General features: G+C 38.9%; 1 protein-coding gene across 3 annotated transcripts in view; it reads left to right on the plus strand.

Moving 5' to 3' along the window:
- SCMH1 (Scm polycomb group protein homolog 1) overlaps positions 1 to 23,004 on the plus strand; it is a 200,826-nt gene that overhangs the window by 21,542 nt on the left and 156,280 nt on the right. For all 3 annotated transcript variants that reach the window (XM_081226621.1, XM_081226625.1, XM_081226622.1), the window contains exon 2: positions 17,907 to 17,987. In XM_081226621.1, coding sequence (XP_081082747.1) covers positions 17,960 to 17,987 — 28 coding nt within the window. In that variant the 5' untranslated portion in view covers positions 17,907 to 17,959. The remainder of the gene's footprint in view (positions 1 to 17,906; positions 17,988 to 23,004) is intronic.

Consider the following 23,004-nt stretch of genomic DNA (forward strand, 5'->3'; position numbering starts at 1 on the left):
TTTTCCTAGGCAGACCACGTTTCCTCTAGGGCCATTCCCAGCCACAGAGCCCCTCACTCCCATTCCCTTTGTTGTATCCACGCAGCCAACAATGGTCCTCTCCAGGGATCCGCTGTTTTAACGTGCTTTAGCACTCAGCCCCCACCAAGCATTGGCAGATTCCTATCTCCAGAAGGTTATTTTATTTCTTTACCTCATGAGGTCACGGTAAAGATTAAATGTGATCATCAGTGTAAAGCACTTTACACAGTACATAGTAAGTCTTGAATATATATTAGCTACTATTAAGTGGTGTTTTAGTTTCTTAGGGCTGCTGTAACAAATTGTATCACAGATTAGGTGGCAATTTATTCTCTCACAGTCCGGAGGGTAGCACTCCAAAATCAAGGTGTTAACTGGGCCATGCTCCCTCTGAGACTAGGTAGAATCTTTATGTGCCTCTTCCTAGTTTCTGGTAGTGGCTGTCAGTCCTTGGCTTGCAGCTGCATCACTCTGATCTCTGCCTCTTTTGCCACATGGTGTTCTCTCTGAGTATGCCTGTCTTCACACGGTGTTTTCTTTCTCTTATAGGGACCCCAGTCATATTGGATTAGGGCCCACCCTAATGACCTCATTTAAATTGATTATATCTACAAAGACCCTATTTCCAAATAAGGTCACATTCACAGATACCAGGAGTATACAATTTGGAGAACATAACTCAACCCATAACTGTCTACCCTCTGGCCCCTCAAAATTCATGTCCTTTCCAAGTGCAAAATACGTTCACCCCATCCCAATATCCCCCAAAGTCTTAACCCACACCAGCATCCAGTCCAAGTCCAGAATCTCACCTAAATGTAATCAACTCAAAAAGTCTCAAATCTCATCTTCTGAATCATCTAAATCAGGTATGAGTGAGGCTCTGCTATGATTCATCCTGGGACAAAATTCCTCTCCATCTGTGGACCTGTGAAATCTAGAACACACGTTATCTGCTTCCAAGATATAATGGTAGGACAGGCTTCAGAAAGACATTTCTATTACAAAAGTGAGAACATGGAAGGAATAAAAGGATTACTAGTCTAAAGCCAATTCACAACCCAACAGGGCTTCAAGGCCCGGGAATAATCCTCTGTGGCCCAGTGCTCTGTCCTCTGGCCTGCGTGGGCAGGCCCACCCTTTTAACCCAAGAGGGTCCCATTGGCCCAGGCATCTGCATCTGTGGCTCTGCCCTGTTGTTAGTCTTCATTTCATTCCATCTCTGTTCCTTTCAGTCCAGGCTGGCAGCACTTCTGCTGATATAAAATTCTCAAAAACCTTGTCAAGTCTCCCATGCAATTTACTGGTGTTCGAACCATCTGACAAGAGGATCCTCCACAGATCTTTCCTGGATAACCATGTCTCTGTTCCTAGCTTCTGAGGTGTTTGATTGTGTCCTAGAGTCAGGCAAATGATGATCCAGCCATACACTTGGCCCTGTTTCCAGAGCATGCTGTTTGGATAGGCAGAGAATTTTCCAAATCATCAAGTGCTGGTTCCTTTTTGCTTAACAGTTCAATCCTCAATTTACTTCTTCTCATATTCATAAAAACCAAAGAGAAACTAAGCCACATTTCCACACTTTGCTTAGAAATCTCCTCAGTTAGATATCCAAGTTCATCAGTTATAAGTTCACCCAATGGCTGAACACAATTCGGACAAATTTTCTGCCACTTTATAGCAAGAACGACCTTTCCTCCAGTGTCCAATAACATGCTCCTCATCTCCTTCTAAGGCCTCACTTAAAAGCACCTTTAATGTTCATATTTCCATCTCTTGAAGGCAATTTAGTTTTTTTTTCTGTCAAGCCTCTACTCATTATCCAGTTCCAAAGCCACTTCATTTTTAAGTATTTGTTAGAGCAGCACCCCACTCTCATTAGTACCAAAATCTGTATTGGTTTCCTGGGGATACCAGAAGCTGGAAGAAGCAAGGAAGGATATTTCCCTGCAGGCTTCAGAGAGAGCATGACCCAGCCAACACCTTGATTTTGGACTTCTGCCCTCTAACTCAGTGAGAGAATAAATTTCTGTTGTTTATTACATTCAGCTTGTGGTTCTTTGTTATGGCAGTCCTAAGAAGTCAAAACCAAGGGTTTTATTTGGAGGTACTGTAGTCATTAGTGAAAGACAGTGAGTACATGGTATCTCCCTGTATCCACAGGGTTTCTTGCTATTTCTCTTTCTCTCTTAAACCATATTTGTGTCTAGCTGCACTATAATGTTTACTTTCGTTATGTTAACAGCTTATGATTTTGCTCTGTTTTATCTCAGGAGAGCAGCCTTAAGTGGTTGGTAGGGATTCTTTGGTACCAAGAAGACTACACACTTTTGAAAGGGGAGGGGCTTTAGTTTTATAGACCTTCCTTCTGCCAGAATGCCTAGTACTGGTTCTTGGTTTCCTCCTCATGAATACTGTTGTATCACCTGCCTCCGTCAGGGTGAAACAAGAAGAGCTGCAATGGCACTTCAATTATGCCTTGAAAAGGCAGTTGATGCATAAATGATGAATTACATAATAAGTCCTTTACCACTACTTCTAATGGACATCTGTGTTTTTCAGTTTTGTGTTATTTTTCAAGAACACATTCTTTTCCTATCCTAATGAAGACCTATACTTTCTTGAATTCCCTTTAGCCAGTCACAGTGTTTGCAGGCCTCTTAGAAGATACCCCATAAATATTGTTTTGCCTTGAAGAAGGCTTAGGCATCTCACTACTAGTGAAAGACTAGCTCTAGTGATAAATAAAAGATGTTAGTTGCCAAAGCTGTCATTTCAATTTGTTTTGCTTGCACTAAGCTCATTAATAAATTGCCACAGTCATAATATGAAAGTAATGAACCTTCTGGAGGCCCAGCTGGGTCACAGAGCATTAACAGGGACCTTCACGGCAACTGCCATTGTTATACACAGTTCAGTTAAAGGGTTTTAGGCTTATTTTTTCTTTGAAACATATATATTTTGCAAAATCCAAATCCTGTTTTATCACTTGTGTACTTTCTAAGTGAGTATATTTGAATTCAACCCAACAAGATGTATCTGATGCCTACTACTGTCAGGCAGTGTATTAGACCCCAGAGGCAAAGATGAATAAGGCATCCCTTAGGGCTTCACTATCAAATTGGGAGAAGTATGTAAACAAATAATTGTAATACAGTATTTAAATGCTGTAAGTATGAACCAGATATAAATAATAGCATAGAAGAGGAAATGATTATCTAGGGAAGAGAACTCAGAAGGCTGAGGAAGAGGAGATTCATTGATATTTGAGTTAAATTTTGAAAGATGAGCTGTAAGTTGACAAGTAGAGTGTATAATGGGAAAAGGGATTTCATTGCAGATAAGTTGAGGGACTATAGATCATGTAGAATAACTTAGGGGAAAAAGGTAAAGAGGAGAAGATGGGAAGATGAGGCTGGAGAAGTAGTCAGGGGCCAAATCTTAAAGGATTTAGGTTTGAAGGGCTATGTATGCAATGCCAAGGACTTTGGTGGATTTCATTCTATAGGCTGCTTGGGTCCATTGAAGGATTTTAAGCAGAGATGAAACATAATGGAATTTCTATTTTAGAAGGATTACTCTGGTTGCCATACACACAATGGAATGGAAGTAGAGAGAGACCAATCAGAAGGCTATTGACTAGTTTTGTGGAAGCAAGTAACACCTTGTGTACTACAAAGAGCATGACCCAGATTGTTTCAAGTCCCGGTTCAACCACCTACTGACTTTCTAAACTAACCCTGAAATTTACTCATCAGTGAAATGGGAATAATAGTAATCTCTCACTGGATATTATGAAAAATCATATGAAATAACATATATACGTAGAATTGCTCCAAAGAGCTGAGTATAAATGTTAGCTGTGGACTTCCCTGGTGGCGCAGTGGTTAAGAATCCACCTGCCAATGCAGGGGACACGGGTTCGATCCCTGGTCCAGGAGGATCCCACATGCCACGGAGCCACTAAGCCTATGTGCCACAACTACTGAGCCTGCACTCTAGAGCCCGTGAGCCACAACTACTGAGCCCAACATGCCACAACTACTGAAGCCCGTGTGCCTGGAGCCTGTGCTCCACAACAAGAGAAGCCACTGCAGTTAGAAGCTCGCGCACCGCAGTGAAGAGTAGCCCCTGCGCGCAGCAACGAAGATCCAACGCAGCCATAAATAAATAAATAGATTTATTAAAAAAAATACATAAATGTTAGCTGTTACAGTTCAACTTCTGTTTTTGTTGAGTTTGGGGTAACTTATAACCTAGTTTAGGGTTTTTAAGAAGCATTTTCACTTTCTTTCTACCACTCTGTCCCAATAAAACAAAGAACTCAGAACGTTTACAAACATTTTATATCACATTAAGATCTACATTCCAGGATTTTCTAAACATTTAAAAGAACAACATAACTAAAGCTTTTGCCTTTGGATGCCCTGCCAGACTCTCAACTGGAGAACAGGCTTAGTGTCTTTGTTTAGTGACTGGTGTAATCAGAAAAGACTGGAGCCCTAGCTCAACAAATGAGCTTTTTAGCTGAGAAGTAGCATCAGAGTTTACTCTGACTCTGTTTCTTCAAGTGTTATTAATAAGAATAATGTGAATAGGTGCCCTTGCTACCTTGCATCTCTATTGTGAGGATCACCTTCTTTCCTTAAGTAAACACTCATTAAACTATTTCAGGTACTGTTATAAAGAATGTAGAAATAAATCAGATCTGGATCCTAATTTCAAGGGAATCACAGTGCTAAAAGAACTGTAAAAGATGTATACAGGTAACTGTAATACAAATAGGATAGTCGTGAGTCCGCTAACTTTGAAAATTATGAAGGACTTTGAAGCTGGAAGTCATATTATACAAAATATCGTGAGATTTCCCGGTTGGCACAGTGGTTAAGAGTCCGCCTACCAATGCAGGGGACACGGGTTCGAGCCCTGGTCTGGGAAGATCCCACACGCCACGGAGCAACTAAACCTCTGCACCACAACTACCGAGCCTGCGTTCTAGAGCCCTAGAGCCACAACTGCTGAAGCCCGCATGCTACAACTACTGAAGCCCGTGCACCTAGAGCCTGTGCTCCGCAGCAAGAGAAGCCACTGCAAAGAGAAGCTTTCGCACCACAACGAAGAGTAGCCCCCGCTCGCAGCAACTAGAGAAAGCCCACGTGCAGCAACGAAGACCCAACACAGCCAAAAATAAATTAATTAATTTTAAAAATATATTGTTCTGTTTTACAAAGTATATCTCACGTGTTCTTATTATTTAAAGTGCTTTTCCAAGTAGAGCTGAGACAGTCACTTTCCAGTTACCTGTGGAAAATAAATGATAAAGGTAGATTTAGATTTTAGTTAGATATTTTTAAACCTGCATGCATATTTTGATCCCAGGCTTGATCAGGCTTAATATTCACTTATATTCAAGTAACTTGGTTACGGTACTCTCTGAGCCTCAGAGGCGTTTGTGTGTGTTTGTGTGTGTGTGTGTAATAGAGATAATATCACCTACCTTTCAGCTTTGTTGTGATGAAATGGCAATTATATGTACAAGTGCAAAAAAAATTCATGTTCATTCATTCCTTCAGTCTCTGCTCTAATCTACCCACCTTTTCACTATTGCTCAGTGTTGAGCTCTGAGACAGCAGCTTCTTTGAGATGTTTTAAGGTTTCTTTTTTTTAAAACTTATGAAAAATTTCAAACATATGATAAACTTGAAAGGATCTTGCCAATGGAAAACCTTATGTCCACATGCTAAATTTTACCATTGCTTGTAAAGATCACATGTCAGTTTATCTATCCCTCTAGCACCCAGCTATATTAAATTTTCTCCAGTGATTCTTTAGGACTTTTCTGAAAGACGTTTTTTAAACTAGGTTGGAGGCCAGGAGTGCAAGTGCATTTCAAATATTTGTAATTACATTACATTTCTCCTATTTACATTGTTCTATACCTGCAAAGAATGTTATTTACAAGTTTATTCATTACTTGGATATATCTGAGCTCCTACACTATCATTTCTAACCTTATCTCATCCCATTTGCATTTTCCTTAGAATGCCTTCATTTAATCTTTTTTTTAACATCTTTATTGGAGTATAATTGCTTTACAATGGTGTGTTAGTTTCTGCTTTATAATAAAGTGAATCAGTTATACATATACATATGTTCCCATATCTCTTCCCTCTTGCATCTCCCTCCCTCCCACCCTCCCTATCCCACCCCTCTAGGTGGTCACAAACCACCTAGCTGATCTCCGTGTGCTATGCGGCTACTTCCCACTAGCTATCTATTTTACGTTTGGTAGTGTATATATGTCCATGCCACTCTCTCACTTTGTCACAGCTTACCCTTCCCCCTCCCCATATCCTAAAGTCCATGCTCTAGTAGGTCTGTGTCTTTATTCCCGTCGTACCCCTAGGTTCTTCATGACCTTTTTTTTCCCTTAGATTCCATATATATATATGTTAGCATATGGTATTTGTTTTTCTCCTTCTGACTTACTTCACTCTGTATGACAGACTCTAGGTCCATCCACCTCACTACAAATAACTAAATTTCGTTTCCTTTTATGGCTGAGTAATATTCCATTGTATATATGTGCCACATCTTCTTTATCCATTCATCTGTTGATGGACACTTAGGTTGCTTCCATGTCCTGGCTATTGTAAATAGAGCTGCAATGAATGTTTTGGTACATGACTCTTTTTTTTTTTTTGCTGTATGCGGGCCTCTCACTGTTGTGGCCTCTCCCATCGTGGAGCACAGGCTCCGGACACGCAGGCTCAGCAGCCATGGCTCATGGGCCCAGCCGCTCTGCGGCATGTGGGATCTTCCTGGACCGGAGCACGAACCCATGTCCCCTGCATCGGCAGGCGGACTCTCAACCACTGTGCCACCAGGGAAGCCCTCGTGACTCTTTTGAATTATGGTTTTCTCAGGGTATATGCCCAGTAGTGGGATTGCTGGGTCGTATGGTAGTTCTATTTTTAGTTTTTTAAGGAACCTCCATACTGTTCTCCATAGTGGCTGTATCAATTTACATTCCCACCAACAGTGCAAGAGGGTTCCCTTTTCTCCACACCCTCTCCAGCATTTATTGTTTCTAGATTTTTTTGATGATGGCCATTCTGACTGGTGTGAGGTGATACCTCATTGTAGTTTTGATTTGCATTTCTCAAATGATTACTGATGTTGAGCATTCTTTCATGTGTTTGTTGGCAATCTGTATATCTTCTTTGGAGAAATGTCTATTTAGGTCTTCTGCCCATTTTTGGATTGGGTTTTTTTTGTTGTTGTTACTGAGCTGCATGAGCTGCTTGTAAACTTTGGAGATTAATCCTTTGTCAGTTGCTTCATTTGCAAATATTTTCTCCCATTCTGAGGGTTGTCTTTTGGTCTTGTTTTTGGTTTCCTTTGCTGTGCAAAAGCTTTGAAGTTTCATTAGGTCCCATTTGTTTATTTTTGTTTTTATTTCCATTTCTCTAGGAGGTAGGTCAAAAAGGATCTTGCTGTGACTTATGTCATAGAGTGTTCTTTTATTGTTGCATTTAGAGTAGGTTCTTTTTAGTAGTCCTTGTCTCTTTCTCCTTTTAAAGTATCTTTTTAAATTAATTTTTAAAAATACTGTACATTTTGTGCCTAGTGGCAAACATCGCAGCTAGAACCTTTGTGTGCAGAGTGGGGTGCCAGCACAGGTCTTAAAATCTCAGGTATCTCAGTACTTTTCATCGACTCCAATTTCTTGTTTCTGAGCTTGGGTTTTTCTCCCTGGGACGCTTGGTCTGTTTAGTATGCTATAGGAGTAAATACAGTCCTTTACCTATGTTTGGTTAGAGGTGCTCAGCATTGATTTTCTAGTATATAGCTCAATTTTGATTATAGGTTGCAGAAATCCTTCAATTTCTGAGTCTTTGATGGCATTCTTCCCTACTTCCCAATGCTATATACTTTCTCATATTTTTAAAATCTTCTTTTGTCATCTCAATGCATGTCTTTTATTTATTTATTTTTATTAGTTTCTGCTTCATAGCAAAGTGAATCAGTCATACATATACATCTGTTCCCACATCCCTTCCCTCATGCATCTAATGCATGTCTTTTAAATGAGTTTTAATCAGCAAGAATTTGCCATTGTGTTATGTGGATTTCCTTAATAAGCTGTGAGGACTGTATTCAGAAAAGTCTTTGAAAAGAGAATTATATTCATGATTATGTCTGTCAATTCCTTACATCCTCTCATTACCTTTATGTAAGTGATCTTGTCAGATTTGAGAGTGACTTACAGATACTAAAAGACCCAGCTTGTTTTTGTTTCATTTTTAGAGATTTTTTTTCTTAATTTCTCTTTCAGAAATCAACTATGAGTTTTAATTACAAACCATCCAAATACGTTTTTTAAATTCAGAAAGTAGTCACTTTCTGGTCATGTAATTTTTAAATTTTATGCCTTTTTTTTTTCTTAATGACTAGCTTTCATTCATTTCATTCAAAAATACTTATTGAGTGCCTCCTGTATACCAGGCCATATTCCAAGTGCTAGGATATAGTGCTGAATAAATAACACAGACAAGGCCCCAGTGGGTGAGACAAATAAATAGACAAGGAAAATAGTAAATGGTGCTAACTGCTATGGAGAATTAAGAGTGGTGTGAGAGAGTCTGGGTGACTACTTTAGATTGAGTGGTCAGGGAAGGGTTCTCTGAGGAGGTGACATTTAAACTGAGACCTGAATGATAAGATGCCAGCCCTGTGAATACGGGTGGTGCATTCCAGGCAGTGTACAGGCCCTAAGGTAGTAAGGAGAGGCCTGCAGCAGGAGCAGAGGTCAGCCGGCTGGAGCAAAGTGAACGATGAGAGCTGTAGGAGTAGAGGCAGTAGAGATGGGGTCAGATCATCTAGGATTATGTGGGTCAGGATAAGGTGCTTGGATTTCCTTTTAAGTGCTGCTGTGGAGAGCATTTGAAAGATTTTAAGCAGGGGAATGACATGATCTAATTCATATTAACATGTAATCAAAATAGGGCCATATAATGGAGAAAATCAGCCAGTGCTGAGTCCCTAACCAAACATACGCAAAGATTGCATTTACTCCTAGGGCATACTAAATATAAATAGCTCAGTTTTCCTGGAAAAACCCTAAGCCTCAGAGACAAAAAATGGACCAAATTACTTTGCTGTGAATCCCACCACCACCATTTACTAACTGTGCAACTTTGGGTTATAAGACATTTCTCCACACTGGTTTCCGTATCAATAAAATGAAGGTAATAATAGTACCTACATAAGGATTGTGAGTATCGAACAACTTAACACAAGTGAAGTGCTTAGAACAATGCTTGGCACATAGTACTTAATGTTTACTTTTATTATTTATTTCCTCTAGATATGGGTTGTCTAATACAATAGCCACATGGTTAGTGTAACTGAATTACTGATTTATAAATTTTATTTAATTTTAATTAAATTTTAAAACATCCTCCATACAGTTATTGGAAAATTTTAAAGTATGTTTTGAGAAACTTGAGTGTATGAATTTTCTTTTCAACTGTTAAGTTTTATGAAATTTAAATACAGATCAAGTATTTCTGATGAAAATTTAGCATCTGAATTGAGATAAGCTATAACCGTAAATACACACCAGATTCTGAAGACAATATTAAAAAGAATGTAAAGTATTTCCATTGATTTTTATAATGATTACCAGCGGAAGTGATAATATTTCAATATATTGGGATAAATAGAATGCATTATTAAAATTATTTTAATCTGTTCCTTTTTTTACTTTTTAAAATGTGACTACTAGAAAACTTAAAATGACATGAGTAGCTTCAATTATATTTCTGTTGGATGGCAGTGCTCTAAACCCTGGGTCAGGGGGAAGAGCAGTGGAATATAGACAGGGGGAAATGTTTTTTCTAATTACACAAATACCCCTGGAGATTCCAAAACACCTTCACCCAGTGGAGCCTTCCTCCCCGTCAAATTAATCCTACCTGCTACCTTTTGCTGAAAATTAGTGCCTTTAATGAGCCTGCCCTCACTGATAGGAGTGTTTTGTATTCTTCAGATATGTCGGAGGGGAAAAAGTTATGAGTCACTGCTGTATGTTAAAGAGTATCGCACAGGTTCAACACCTATCAGTGATTTCGATGAAATAAATTTCTGGAGTTCTCTTAACTAATACTAGGGAATAAAATTGTTCTCTGAAATAACATACCACTAAATCCTGGTCTAGTGAACCCCAGAGACTTAAAATGAAGAAGAATTAAAGTAGATTTTAATTAAGGGATGAGTGCTGGGTCAAAAGCTGAGGAAGTTGAGAAAGCCATTTTGTGTCCTAAAAGCTAAATTTCCGGGATTAAAAAAAAAAAAAAAAGCTCAGAAAGCTAAACAACCATAAATTTCTGTCTCTGAAGTGAAACTGGACATGTCTTTTTCTTCTCTTGCCTCTTGGTTCTTGCTGATTCTGTGGTTATATACAAACATTTTCTGACTTGCTTTAAAAGGTGTTATTCTCTGGAATTAGCATGAGGAAGGTTTCTAGTAAATGCTGAGTGACTGCTAGCAAGTGGTACCACTCTTCTGCCTTAGCTGTTTAGAATGCGTATTATATATTCTTTCTGTATCACCTCAAATAATTTTTTTAAATCCGATATGCCTTAGCTTAATACCTATCTCAAAGATTATTCCATGCCCTCTCAGTCAAGTCAGTTTTCTAGAGAAGAGAGCCCTTTCCTGAGGTTGCTGTTTCGGATTCACATAAGACACATTTCCCTGGAAGCCCCTTTGTATGTCTAGCCTTCCTATTACCATGAAGAAAGAAGTTGTCTCTGTTTCCCAACCAGAAATGGGTGTCAGGGCAGTTGCCTGAGTAGCTCACAGGAAGACAGCTGATCTCATCTGATAAATTTCCGTTACTGTAATAGCAATAGGATTTTCTATGAAACCATAAAATCACACACTTGTAGAGGTGGTTGATGAAGAAACAGAGGCATGCAGCTAGTTTGTAGTAAACATGGGACCTGCCTGAGTTCTTATCTTTTGGTTTTAAAGTGAAGAATTTGAAGCCCTGACGAAGTGACTACTCAGTGACAGAATGAACCAGGCCAAGTTTAGGTCTAAGTTGCATCTCAGTTTCTTGGTACAGAGAAACTGTATTTGCCCCAAGTTTGTAATTCTACCAGATTCCTGCAAGATCCTGGATAATGTCAAGGATTCATAACTCACTTTTTTAGGATAAGAACCTGAGACTTTGGCGGGGGGTGCTGCGACTTACAGAATGGTTTATAGATACTGCTCTGTTAATGAGCCCAAATTACTTTATGTGCCTGTCTCTATGGCTTAAACAGTGGGGATTTACTCTATTCTCAGGGCTGTACATCTCAGGAGTTAGTTTCCTGTGTAGGACTCTATCCTATTACACTCCAACAGAATAAAGTTGATCATGAGATCCCTGGTACTGTGTAGCATAGACATCTCTCAAAGGTCTGCTTGGGCAGTGTGAAGAGATAAAAAATAATAAACAGGTTAATAGTCTCTTATTGGTCCCCAAAGCCATGAGTCTGACCTCAGGTTTTAATTTTGTCGCTATGAAAAGCTTTTATTAAGTGGCACCTGTCTGCAGATGGTGACGTGTTCAAATCTTCACTCTAGAAAACCTTGGAGAATTAAGTCACTCTTAGAAGCTTAGTGTTCTGGATTGCTACAGGTTTGTTCCATTATACATTAAAACTTTATTTTAAAAACTCATTTTACTTAGAAATTATCCTAAAGTGGATTATACCTTTCTTCCTTCTGTTTAGTTTGTTGGGTCCAATTTAACCATTTCTTAGTGACTGAGATCCTTGTGGGGTATGTGTGTATATGTATAAAGGATACAAATTTTCATGGGCTTCTAGTAGCATATTTCTAACTCTGTTTTACCCACAAGCCCATGTTTAGTGCATAATTTTGCAAGATGTAAGGCTTTTAGCAATGCATATTGTTGTAAAAACTCCTGGATTTAAGTCTGTGGGTCACAATCAGAAAGGTTTGAAAGCCGCTGCCCTAGGAAACTCTTTTCTTGTGCTAATAATAATTTCTTACATTGCGTAGTACTTGACTGTCTGCCAAACATCCCTCTATAATGTGGCCTATGAAAAGTAAACTAGGAAAGGGATTGATTTCTTGTTGTTTTTAAACTATAGTAGGCAAGCATAATGGAACCAAAGAAAGGATGGACTTTGAAATTAGTCTTTAATTTTAGCCTTTCCATACGGTACTTGTATGCCCTTGAATGCTTTAATTAATCTTGTTTAACTTCAGAACCTCAGCTGTTTTTTTTTTCCAACCTAAATGGGAAATGCCAGAATTGTTGGGTGCTTTAAATCAAGTAATGAAGACAAAAGTGCCTTCCTTAGTAGGGGCACCGTGGATGAATCTCATAAACAAAATGTTGAGCGGAACAAAATGGACATAAAAGAGGACATGAGATATAATTTCATTTCTATAAAGTTCAAAACAGGCAAAACTAACCTAACAACAGTAGTCCACACAATGCTTACTCTTGGGTGGAGTAATGATTGGGAGAGGGCTCAAAGGAGTACTTCTTTTGGTGCTAGTAATGATCTCTTTCTTGGTTTGGAAACACATTGTAAAAGTTCATTGAGTTTCATACTTACGATTTATTTACTTTTTTAAAATAATGAGTTTCAGGTGGACAGCATATTAATTCAACAGCTATGTATACTACAAAGTGATTACCACTACAAGTCTAGTTACCATTTGTCACCATACAGTTGGCCTCTTTCACCCATCTTGCACACACACCCCTCGCAACTCGCTTCCCTTCTGGTAGCCACTGATCTGATCTCTGTATCTGTGAGTTTGTTTTTGTTTTAGTTTGTTTGTTCATTTGTTTTGTTTTTTTAGATTCCACATATGAGTAAAATCACATGGTAACTGTCTTTCTCCATCTGACTTATTCAAACTTAGCATAATACTTTCCAGGTCCATTTATGTTGTCACAAAGGCCAGTTTTCTTTTTTTTATGGCTGAATCGTATTCCATTGTGTATATATACCACATCTTCTTTATCCATTCATCAACTTAGGTTGTTTCCATATCTTGGCTACTGTATGATGCATGTGCTTCTCAGTATGTGTATTATACTTTAACAAAAAGTTGTTTTTAAAGTATTTAGCACAGAACCTATCACATAGTTGGTTCCCTTCTCCTATGATGGTTCCATTTTTTTTCCCTAACTGTTCAGTTTCTTTGTTCTGTTATGGTTCTGTCTTCTAATTCCAATTTTATACCTAGGCATGTTTAATATCTACTGATGGCAGTTCTAATTGATGTAGTTGAAGGAGTTTAGGTCATTCAGACAAGGTGAAATTGAATGTCTGACCACTGTGGTCTAGAAATAAGTCAGGAATATGAAGTTTGATTTGATACTATTTTCTGATCTTTAGGTGATTTGATATTTTGCTTTTAAGTGAAAATTAAATGGAGATTTTTCAGATTTGTGTAATATGATTTTATCTGGTAGATCAGCTTTATTATTGAATTTTTTCATGGTGGGATATTGAACTTATTCTGTTATTTCTGGCACTTTTAATATAAGCCCACCATAGTGTAGCAGGCTTTGAAATGGTCACTACCACACCCTGTAACACCTTATATATTTTGCTTAGGTTCTTATCACTGACATTGAACCATACTTACTGTTTTTACCTTATTGTTTTTGTAATACAAGTAAAGAAATAGAACTTGTATATTTGGATATTTATGCAAGATCCTGTTATAAAAAACTTAGAACTGTTGAAAATTCAATTTTAAAAATTGATAAAGTTATTTTTTTCTGGTAGGCAATGCGTGGGATATAAAGTAAGCCTACCTGCCCTCAGGGAGGGCAGACTCCTCTAGGAGAGGTTTGTGAGGTAGGCAGAAAAATTTGTCTACATTTGTTTTTGTTCTTTTGGATGCTGGCCTTTGAGAGAAGGTTTCTGATAGAGATACTAGCAAGCCTCCAAGTTACAGAGAGTCGTGGTGATGATTGTATGGATGCCAGTGGAGCCAAGAGACAGAGAACTATGATTTCATCAGTGATCAGTAATACTACGAAGAGTTAAGGAAGTGGGGAAGTAATTTCTGTCTGTCGACACTTATTTATATTAATTCATTAACATAGAGAATGTCATTTAACCTTCACAAAGCCTTTGGAGTAGATACTACTATTTTTGCTTTAAAGATACAGAAATTGGGACTTCCCTGCTGGTCCAGTGGTTAAGAATCCTCCTTCCATGCAGGTTCAATCCCTGGTTGGGGAACTAAGATCCCACATACCACGGGGCAGCTAAGCCTGCGCACTCTAGAGCCCACGCGCCACAACTAGAGAACCTGCGTGCCACAACTACTGACCCATGTGCTCCGGAGCCTGTGCACTACAACTAGAGAGAAGCCCGTGTGCCGCAAAGAAAGATCCCACTGTGGCAACGAAGATCCCACGTGCCGCAACTAAGACCTGACACAGCCAAATAAATAAATAAATAAATAAATAATTTTAAAAATAAATTAAAAGATAAAGATACAGAAATTGAGGGCCAGAGACATTTAGTAACTTGTTCAAGTTTACATAGCTAGTGACAGAGTTGATATTCAAATCCAGAGCCCATCTGTACTACATGCTATATATAGATAGTAACATTATCCAAATAAAAGGATGTGTTTATCAGAAGATAGTCTAGCTTGGAAACATGCTAAATGGGAGATCATAAAGAAAATTGATAGCAGGTTCCATCTAGGACCACCCAGGAAAGGGAATTCTGTGACTCAAGGACTTAGTTTCTTGAAAGTCCCTGTGAAGCAATTTGTGTTCCTGTTATGAGATGGTTGAATGGAGCTGTCAAACCCTGATGCAGGTCCACCTGTTGCTTTTTTTTTTTTTATAACTGTGTTAAAATATATATAACATAAAATTTATCATTTCAACCATTTTAAGGCATTAAGTACATTTACAGTGATGTATAGCCTTCACTGCTGTCCAACTCCAGAATTTTTTCATCATTTCAAACAGAAACTCTGTACACATTAAATCATTCCCCCCCTCTGCCCAGCCCCTGGTAACCTCTGTTCTACTTACTTTCTCTATGAATTTCCCTATTCTGGTTGTCAAGTATAAGTGAAATCAGACAGTAGTTATCCTTCTGTATTTGGCTTATTTCACTTAGCATAATATTTTCAAGATTGATCCATGTTGTAGCATGTATCAGAATTTTATTCCTTTTTATGGCTGAATAGTATTCCATTTTATGTATATGCCACATTTTGTTTATTTATTCATTTATTGGTAGACACTTGGAATTTTTCTACCCTTTCGCTATTGTGAATAAATGCTGCTATGAACATTAGTATACAGGTATCTGTTTTAGTCCCTGTTTTCAATTCTTTTGGGTATATACCTAGGAGTGGAGTTACTGGGTCATATGGTAATTCATTTTTTTTTCTACTAATTACTGTCATTTTCTCACAAATAGTAAACAATGAACAATTGTATGATTCATGGCTAGTTAGTAGCCGAGAGTTTAGGTCTACTTGAAGCTTCATTGAAAGCACTGGGAAATACAAAATAGCACCGCGGGCCAAAAGGAAATTGGATTGGACCAGTTGTCCCTAAGATAGACCCTAATAATGTTGAGAGTAAAAGGATTCCATAATGTGAGGCAACACTGAAACACAGGCAAATTCTGGAATGCTTGAAAGGGCAGAAATCTTTGAAGGCAGACAAATCCAGCCTACCAGGGAATATGGGCCTGGAGGATCAAGCCTCACGACTCCACGAGCAATGACGTGCAGACACTCTGCAGTAGAAGTATTGATGGGTGGTAAGAAGTGTGGTGCCCGGGCATTACAGCAAGAGAATGGTCACCTTCAGAACCTTGAAAAGTACAGTAGTACAGCACAACAGCTGGCATACAGGGGCTGGCATCGAGTGAACAGGCAAGAAGAGTTACCGACTGGAGGAGGGGGAGAGGACAGGGGAGATGATAGAGCTGAGGGATTGTCAGCAATAGGAGACGGAGGGCAACCTGCAATTTCACTCATGCCTGACGTTGATGGCACGGGTTCTGGTTCCTTGCTGGATTCCATTCTGTCTACCCTCTTGAAAAAAACGATCCAGTGATGTCTGGGTAGTAACTTGTTCGCAAGGTAATTCTATTTTTAACTTCTTAAAGTTTTCCACAGCAGCTGCACCATTTTTTAGTCCCACTAGCAATTCACAAGGGCTCTAATTTCTCCACATCCTTGCCGACACTTATGATTTTTCTTTTTTTTCTTCATAATAACCATCCCAATGGGTGTGAAGTGGTATCTCATTGTGACTTTCACTTGCACTTCCCTAATGATTAATGATGTTGAGTATCTTTTCATGTGCTTATTGGCCATCTGTACAGATAAATGGAGAAATATCTCTTCAGGTCCTTTGCCCATTTTTCAGCTGGGTTGTTTGAGGTTTTTTTGTTATTGAATTGTAGGAGTTCTTTATAAATTCTAAATATTAGTCCCTTATCAGATAAACGATTTGCCAATATTTTCTCCCATTCTGTAGGTTTTCTTTTCATCCATGTGATAGTGCCCTTTTTTTTTTTAATATATATATATTTTATTTATTTATTTATTTTATTATTATTATTTTTTTTTTTTGCAGTATGTGGGCCTCTCACTGTTCTGGCCTCTCCCATTGCGGAGCACAGGCTCTGGATGTGCAGGCTCAGCGGCCGTGGCTTACGGGCCCAGCTGCTCCATGGCATGTGGGATCTTCCCGGACCGGGGCACGAACCCGTGTCCCCTGCATCGGCAGGCTGACTCTCAACCACTGCGCCACCAGGGAAGCCCGTGATAGTGCCCTTAGATGCACAAATTGTTTTTCATTTTGATGAAGTCCGATTTATCTTTTTTCTTTTGTTGCCTGTAATTTAGATGTCACATTCCAGAATCATTGCCAAATCCAGTGTCATGAAGATTCTCCTCTATGTTTTCTTCTAAGAGGTTTATAATTTTAGCTCTTAAGTTTTGGTCTTTGATGCATTTTGAGTTAGTTTTTGTATATGGTGTAAGATAAAGGTTCATCTTCATTCTTTGGCCTGAGGGTATCCAGTTTTCCTAGCATCATTTGTTGAAAAGAGTATCCTTTTCTCATTGAATGGTGTTGGCACCTTTGTCAAAAATCATTTGACTGTATGTATTAGGGTTTATTTCAGAGCTCTCTATTCCATTGGCCTGTATGCCTGTCCTTATGCCAGTACCACATTGTCTCAATTACTGTAGCTTTGTAGGAGGTTTTGAAACCAGGAAGTGTGAGTCTTCCAACATTGTTCTTCATTTTCAAGATTGTTTAAGCTGTTTGAGATAGCATGTGAATTTTAGGGTGGCTTTTTCTATTTCTACAGAAAAGGGATTTTGATAGGGATTGTCTTGAGTCTGTAGATCACCTTGGGTAGTGTTGTCATCTTAACATTAGTCTTCTAATTCATGAATGTAAATGTCTTTCTACTTCTTTCTTTAATTCTTTCAGTGCTGTTTGTAGTTTTCAGTGTGCAATACTTTAGTTTTGTGGCTGTTATCTTTCTCACAGTGAGTTAGTAGAGTAACGTTCTGGTTTATCCATTATTATTTCATGACCTGTTAATGCCCTGAAGAATCTGTTCTATTTTTAACGGAATCGGGGTTCTGAACTCAAAAAGCTGAAGGAAGGATCCTGGAAACTGGAAACCTAACTATATTACTGCCCTTGGGAAGCCCTTCTAGGTGTTCAGCCTGCTGGTTTCTTCTGATTAAAACCTAATTTCACTGCAGGTCTCCTTCGATCTATAGTAGTTCACATTTATAATTTTTTTTTTTTTCTCTTTTGCTTCTAGATGTCTCCATCTTGCTAAGGAGGAAATTCCTATTGGGTATAGCTGATGGTACCATGCAAAAATCAGATCCTCGAAAAAAAGGTCAGAACCTGGTCTTATATGTAATAGAAATGGAGAGTTACCTTCTATCAGGCTGTGTATGAGTGTATGTGTCACAAAAAGTTGTTTGAGTAAATTAAAAAATCTCACCCTTTCTTGCCAACTTACCCTGCAAATTTCACAAATCCTGCACGTCATTTACACAACTCTTTTATAGTTTGCAAAGTACTCTTCATGTAATTATCTCAAATAGTCTTTACTGTAAGCTTTTGAAAAGGGACTCTTCCTCTTTTATGGAAACAATGAAGGGTTAAGAGACTTATTCCGAATGTTGTTACTGTAAACTGCAAGATTTAGTCCTGAATCTTTTGCTTCTAAATCTTACCCTTCTCACTACATCACAAGTTCATAATCATTATTTAGATTATTTAGTCCATATCGTTAGTCAGAATTTAGTAGATATGTAAGTATGGATGCTCTATGAACATTGGAAATAATATATGTAAAAGTTAAAATAATATATGAAAAAGTTAAAACCCCTTTATGGGTGTAAAATATATTTAATAAATCAGATCTTGATATTGAATGTTTAAATATAATCTTTGGGATGATACCAGACTCCTATTGTGTACATACCATTGTCTTATTATGGCAAATGAGGCCCTTTGTTTGCTGGTACTTACCCTTGTATTCTCATCTTCCGCAGTTCCTGTCATTTGTCTCTGTAGCTTACCCACTTTCCTTCTACAGCAGCTGCTGGCTGTTGTCCAAACACATGGTCTATTTCCATGTCTTAGTACCTTTATACTATATTCCCTTTGCCTCAAATGCCTATTCATCTTTCTTCTGACAATCCTAGCTCAACTTCATGTCCTCTGTGAAGCTTTCCTCCTCTCCCCAAGCAAAGTCAATGATTCCTTTCTCTTTTCTCAGAGCACTTTGTATAGCAAATCTCTCTTATAGCAAAAATCACATTGTATTATGATAGTGTATTTGAGTTGCTGTCTGTCCTCCTAATCTGTGAGTTCTTTGTGAGCATAGACTGGGACTTATTTATCTTCATGTTCTTAACACTCAGTGTTACTCCTAGGCTTAGCCATGTTTTGTTTAATGAATGAAATAGCAGCTTTCCTTAAAGGATCTGTACACTAATCTAAGTGGGAGACTGACTACGTAAGAAAATACTCAGAAGCTTATAACTATTTGTAAATGAATATAGTACATACTTGAAGTAGAATAGTGGAATGGTCACAGCCAGGCGGAGTTATTTAGGGAAAGATTCCTCTAGATCAGGGATCAGTAAACTATGGCCCATAGGCCAAATCCTGCTGGCTGCCTGTTTTTGTAAATAAAGGTTTACTGGAATATAGCCATGTTCATTTGTTAATGTGTATGGCTACTTTCATGATACAATGGCAGAGATGAGTAGTTGTAGCAGAAACCATATGTCCCATAAAACTGAAAATATTTACTATCTGGCTCTTTACAGAAAGTTTTCTACTCCCTGCTCTAGAAGATAGGTTTTGAATAGAGGTATGAAAAGAAGAGGAATGTGAATTGATGAAGCATGAGTGTGCATCATAATGCAACAAAAACAGCCATAGTAGTAGGAATGCCAAGTGGGAAAGTTTGACTGTAATCCAGTTTGTCAGAGAGAACTGTGTTGAAGAGATGAAATGTCAAGAATGCTTTGGATCGAGAAAGAGGAAACATAGAAATCTAATGAAAAGAAGTTGTCAAGTAAACACTCTGGGCCTATAGTAAGAAAGTTTCCTAAGTAGTAGTAGGGCATGATGATGATGATGAAGGAGAAGGAAGCAGCAGTACAAATTAATATTGATTGAGCATCCACTGTATGCCAGGTACTGTTCTATGTGCTTTATATGTACCCTAGTTAAACTTCTGCAACTGTATAAGCTAATTGCTGCTGTTGTCTTTATTTTGCAGATGAGGAAACTGAGGCACAGGGGATTAAACTTAGCCAAGGTTATACACCTAGTGAATGAGAGAACCAAATCTGAACCCAGGCAGTCTGTCTGCAGAGTCTTCATAGTAGAGGAGGTTTGGTAAAAAACAACCATAAGCTTGGAGTAAGGTAACTAGTCTTAGTAATTAGGAAGTGTGCTCTCCCATCATAATAAAGAGAAAATGAACAGACTATAGAAGAATTATACTGGAAGGCAGAGGGTCCAATTAGAAGGGTGTACTATGGATTTGGCAGAATGGCAGGGAAAAAGAGGCAGATTCATTACATAGTGAGACACGTTATACCGTTAGTCATTGAGTTTAACCTTGGTGAGGCCAGAAGGCAGTTAACTTTCCTTGCACACATGAAAGCTGTCTTAAAATGCCTGAAGAGCTGGCTTACTCAGTTGAGATAGAGATTAGCAATGGTTTTCAAGGAGCTAGAGGGCATTCAACCTCCCCACAACAAGTATATTACAGTCAATTCAGTGCCCACTCTACACCTGAGGATATTAACAGCCGATGGAGGTGTCAAATCGTAACACACCATTGCCTCTCATTCTGTGTTGTTCCTGTAGGGGAACTTGTTCCTGTCCAACCCCCATCACTACTGTGATAAAGATTTACCCCCTTGGGCTTCCCTGGTGGCACAGTCATTGAGAATCCGCCTGCTGATGCAGGGGACACGGGTTCGTGCCCCGGTCCGGGAAGATCCCACATGCCGCGGAGCGCCTGGGCCCGTGAGCCATGGCCGCTGAGCCTGCGCGTCCAGAGCCTGTGCTCCGCAACGGGAGAGGCCACAGCAGTGAGAGGCCCATGTACTGCAAAAACAAACAAACAAACAAACAAACAAAAAAAGATTTACCCCCTTGGACCACTTTGCAAAAATGTATGCATGTATGTATTAAAGTAATATATATGCAGTGTAAAAAAATTACCAGCAGAAGTATACCAAAGAGAAAGTTTCCCTCCCATCACCATCTTGCTCTCTAGAGAGGACCTCTATTAAAATTTGGATGTATGTGAAACTACTGTTATGGATGGAAGTGTTCTGGGATTCCCTCATGGTTGCTGAGATAGAAAAAGTATTGAGAATCACTTCCCTAAAGCCAAGGTCCACTGCCAAGAATGGAAGGAACTTCCGGGGGAGATGTGGGATCTTCATCACTAGAAGAGTAAGCAAAGACTTGGTAGGGATGTTAGAAAGAAGATTCAAGCATTGGCTAGGGTTAGTGGAGTTAGAGGCAGGGAGAGGAGGAGGCATTGAGCTAAATGACTTTTAATATTCCTTTCAAACCTATAGTTCCATGTTCATACCAACAGACTGATTACCCCAACAGACTGAGTGGAGGACAAAGTGATAAGAGAAAATCCAAAATATAAAATCCAAATTTATGGAACAAGTTACTTTGCAGCAAACATTGAACTTATTTTTATAAAGATTTCTTTTAACTAACCATTTTGGTGTGTTCAAAATGTACTTAATTTTTTATTAAAAATTCTGTTTACACTTAACCTTTCACAACTGTATTTACTGTGTAAAATGAAGGTGGCACACATTGTTCATTATTCCAAAGAAGGAAGATATTTCAAAGTATCTGCCAGGTTAAGCTGTGGTGCATAGGGAGGAAATAACTGAGCTGGGTCCCTAGTGCTACTTCCCCTTCAGACTCACAGTATAAAGGAAATTAAAGGGGACCTTAATGTCCCCTTTAATGAATAGCAAAGTTCAACCCCTTCCTTTTCCAAATGAGGAAAATAAAAACCAAAGACTATATCTTACCAGCTCAGAGTCTCACAATAGCCTAGCTGGACTCTCAAAGATTAGCGATAAAGTATATAAAGTGCCTGCCACAGTGCCAAGTATGTGGTAGATGAAGATGCAGAAGGGAAATAAGATCATGGTGATGGTACTGATATTGTTGTTATTTCTTCTGCCCCCCCATCACTCTTCTGTAAGCCTTCAGAGAGAAAATGGGTAATGTAGATATGTACACTGTCCATGCTGCAAACCTAAAGTTGCACAGTGTTGTAATAATGAAAGCAGGAGCTCCATACCCCCATAAAATTATAGGCTCTCAGATTTGGGCAGGACCTTTAAAGGTTACCTAGTCCAGCCTCCCTCCTCCTCCTCATGATTTAGTATTTCCACCAAGAGATTATCTTACTTCTACTTCTGTGCCCTCAATGATGGCAGATTCATACCTTCCCTTCCCAGAGAGTTCATCCCACTGTTGGATACCTCCGACTGCCAGCAAGTTCCTCCTAGTAATGAGCTGAAACCTGTCTACCTATAGCTTCCACCCACTGATCCTAGTTCTCTCCCTTGGGGTAATTGAACAAGCAAAGCAAATCTCTTCTCTACATGAGAATGCTCCAGATATTTGCAAACAACTTTCCTGTTTGTCCTGAGTCTTCTCTTCTCCTAGTTAAACCTCCTCAGTTTCTTAAACCTTCAGTATCCTTGTTGCTTTCCTTTAAATGAGATTGTATGCCTGTATCTTATTCAGATTCTAGGACCTCAGTTGGAACATAAAGCTCTACCTTCAAAGTGTTCTAACTGGCAGAGTAGGTGATCCCATACTGTCATCTGCTTCATTCCCAATATTGACTGGAATGACGATGGTGGTGATGATGGTGGCGCATTCTTTATTTCATGATATCAGATCCATATATGTCTGCCAGGAGGTATGTTGTGACACCGTTGGTACCACTAAACTTCTTCCCTGTTCAAGAAACATGAGCCAGAAGCATTCTAAAAATGTTAGCTTTCTTCTGTGTCCTGGATCACACCTCCTGGAAAGGTTAACATTATACATAGTTGAAGTCTAGTAGGATTGCCTGTAAGACAAAGGGAATTATGGCTTTTCTGCATTTTCATTAGCCATTCATTGCTAGCAGTTTTGCTTGTTAAAGGAAATATTGATGTTCTCTGGGGTTCTTCTCTCTGTATGCAAGTGCAGAGATATATAATACTATAGAGGGAATGGGGGTAGGGATGATCGCTAAGAAGAAATCTGTTCCATCTTCTTTGTTCACATCTGCTACATGAACAAGACAGGATTTATTGCTCTCTTTGAGAAACGGATTGCCT

Source organism: Mesoplodon bidens (assembly GCF_964165515.1).
Source record: "Mesoplodon bidens genome assembly, chromosome: 2".
Classification (NCBI taxonomy): domain Eukaryota; kingdom Metazoa; phylum Chordata; class Mammalia; order Artiodactyla; family Ziphiidae; genus Mesoplodon; species Mesoplodon bidens.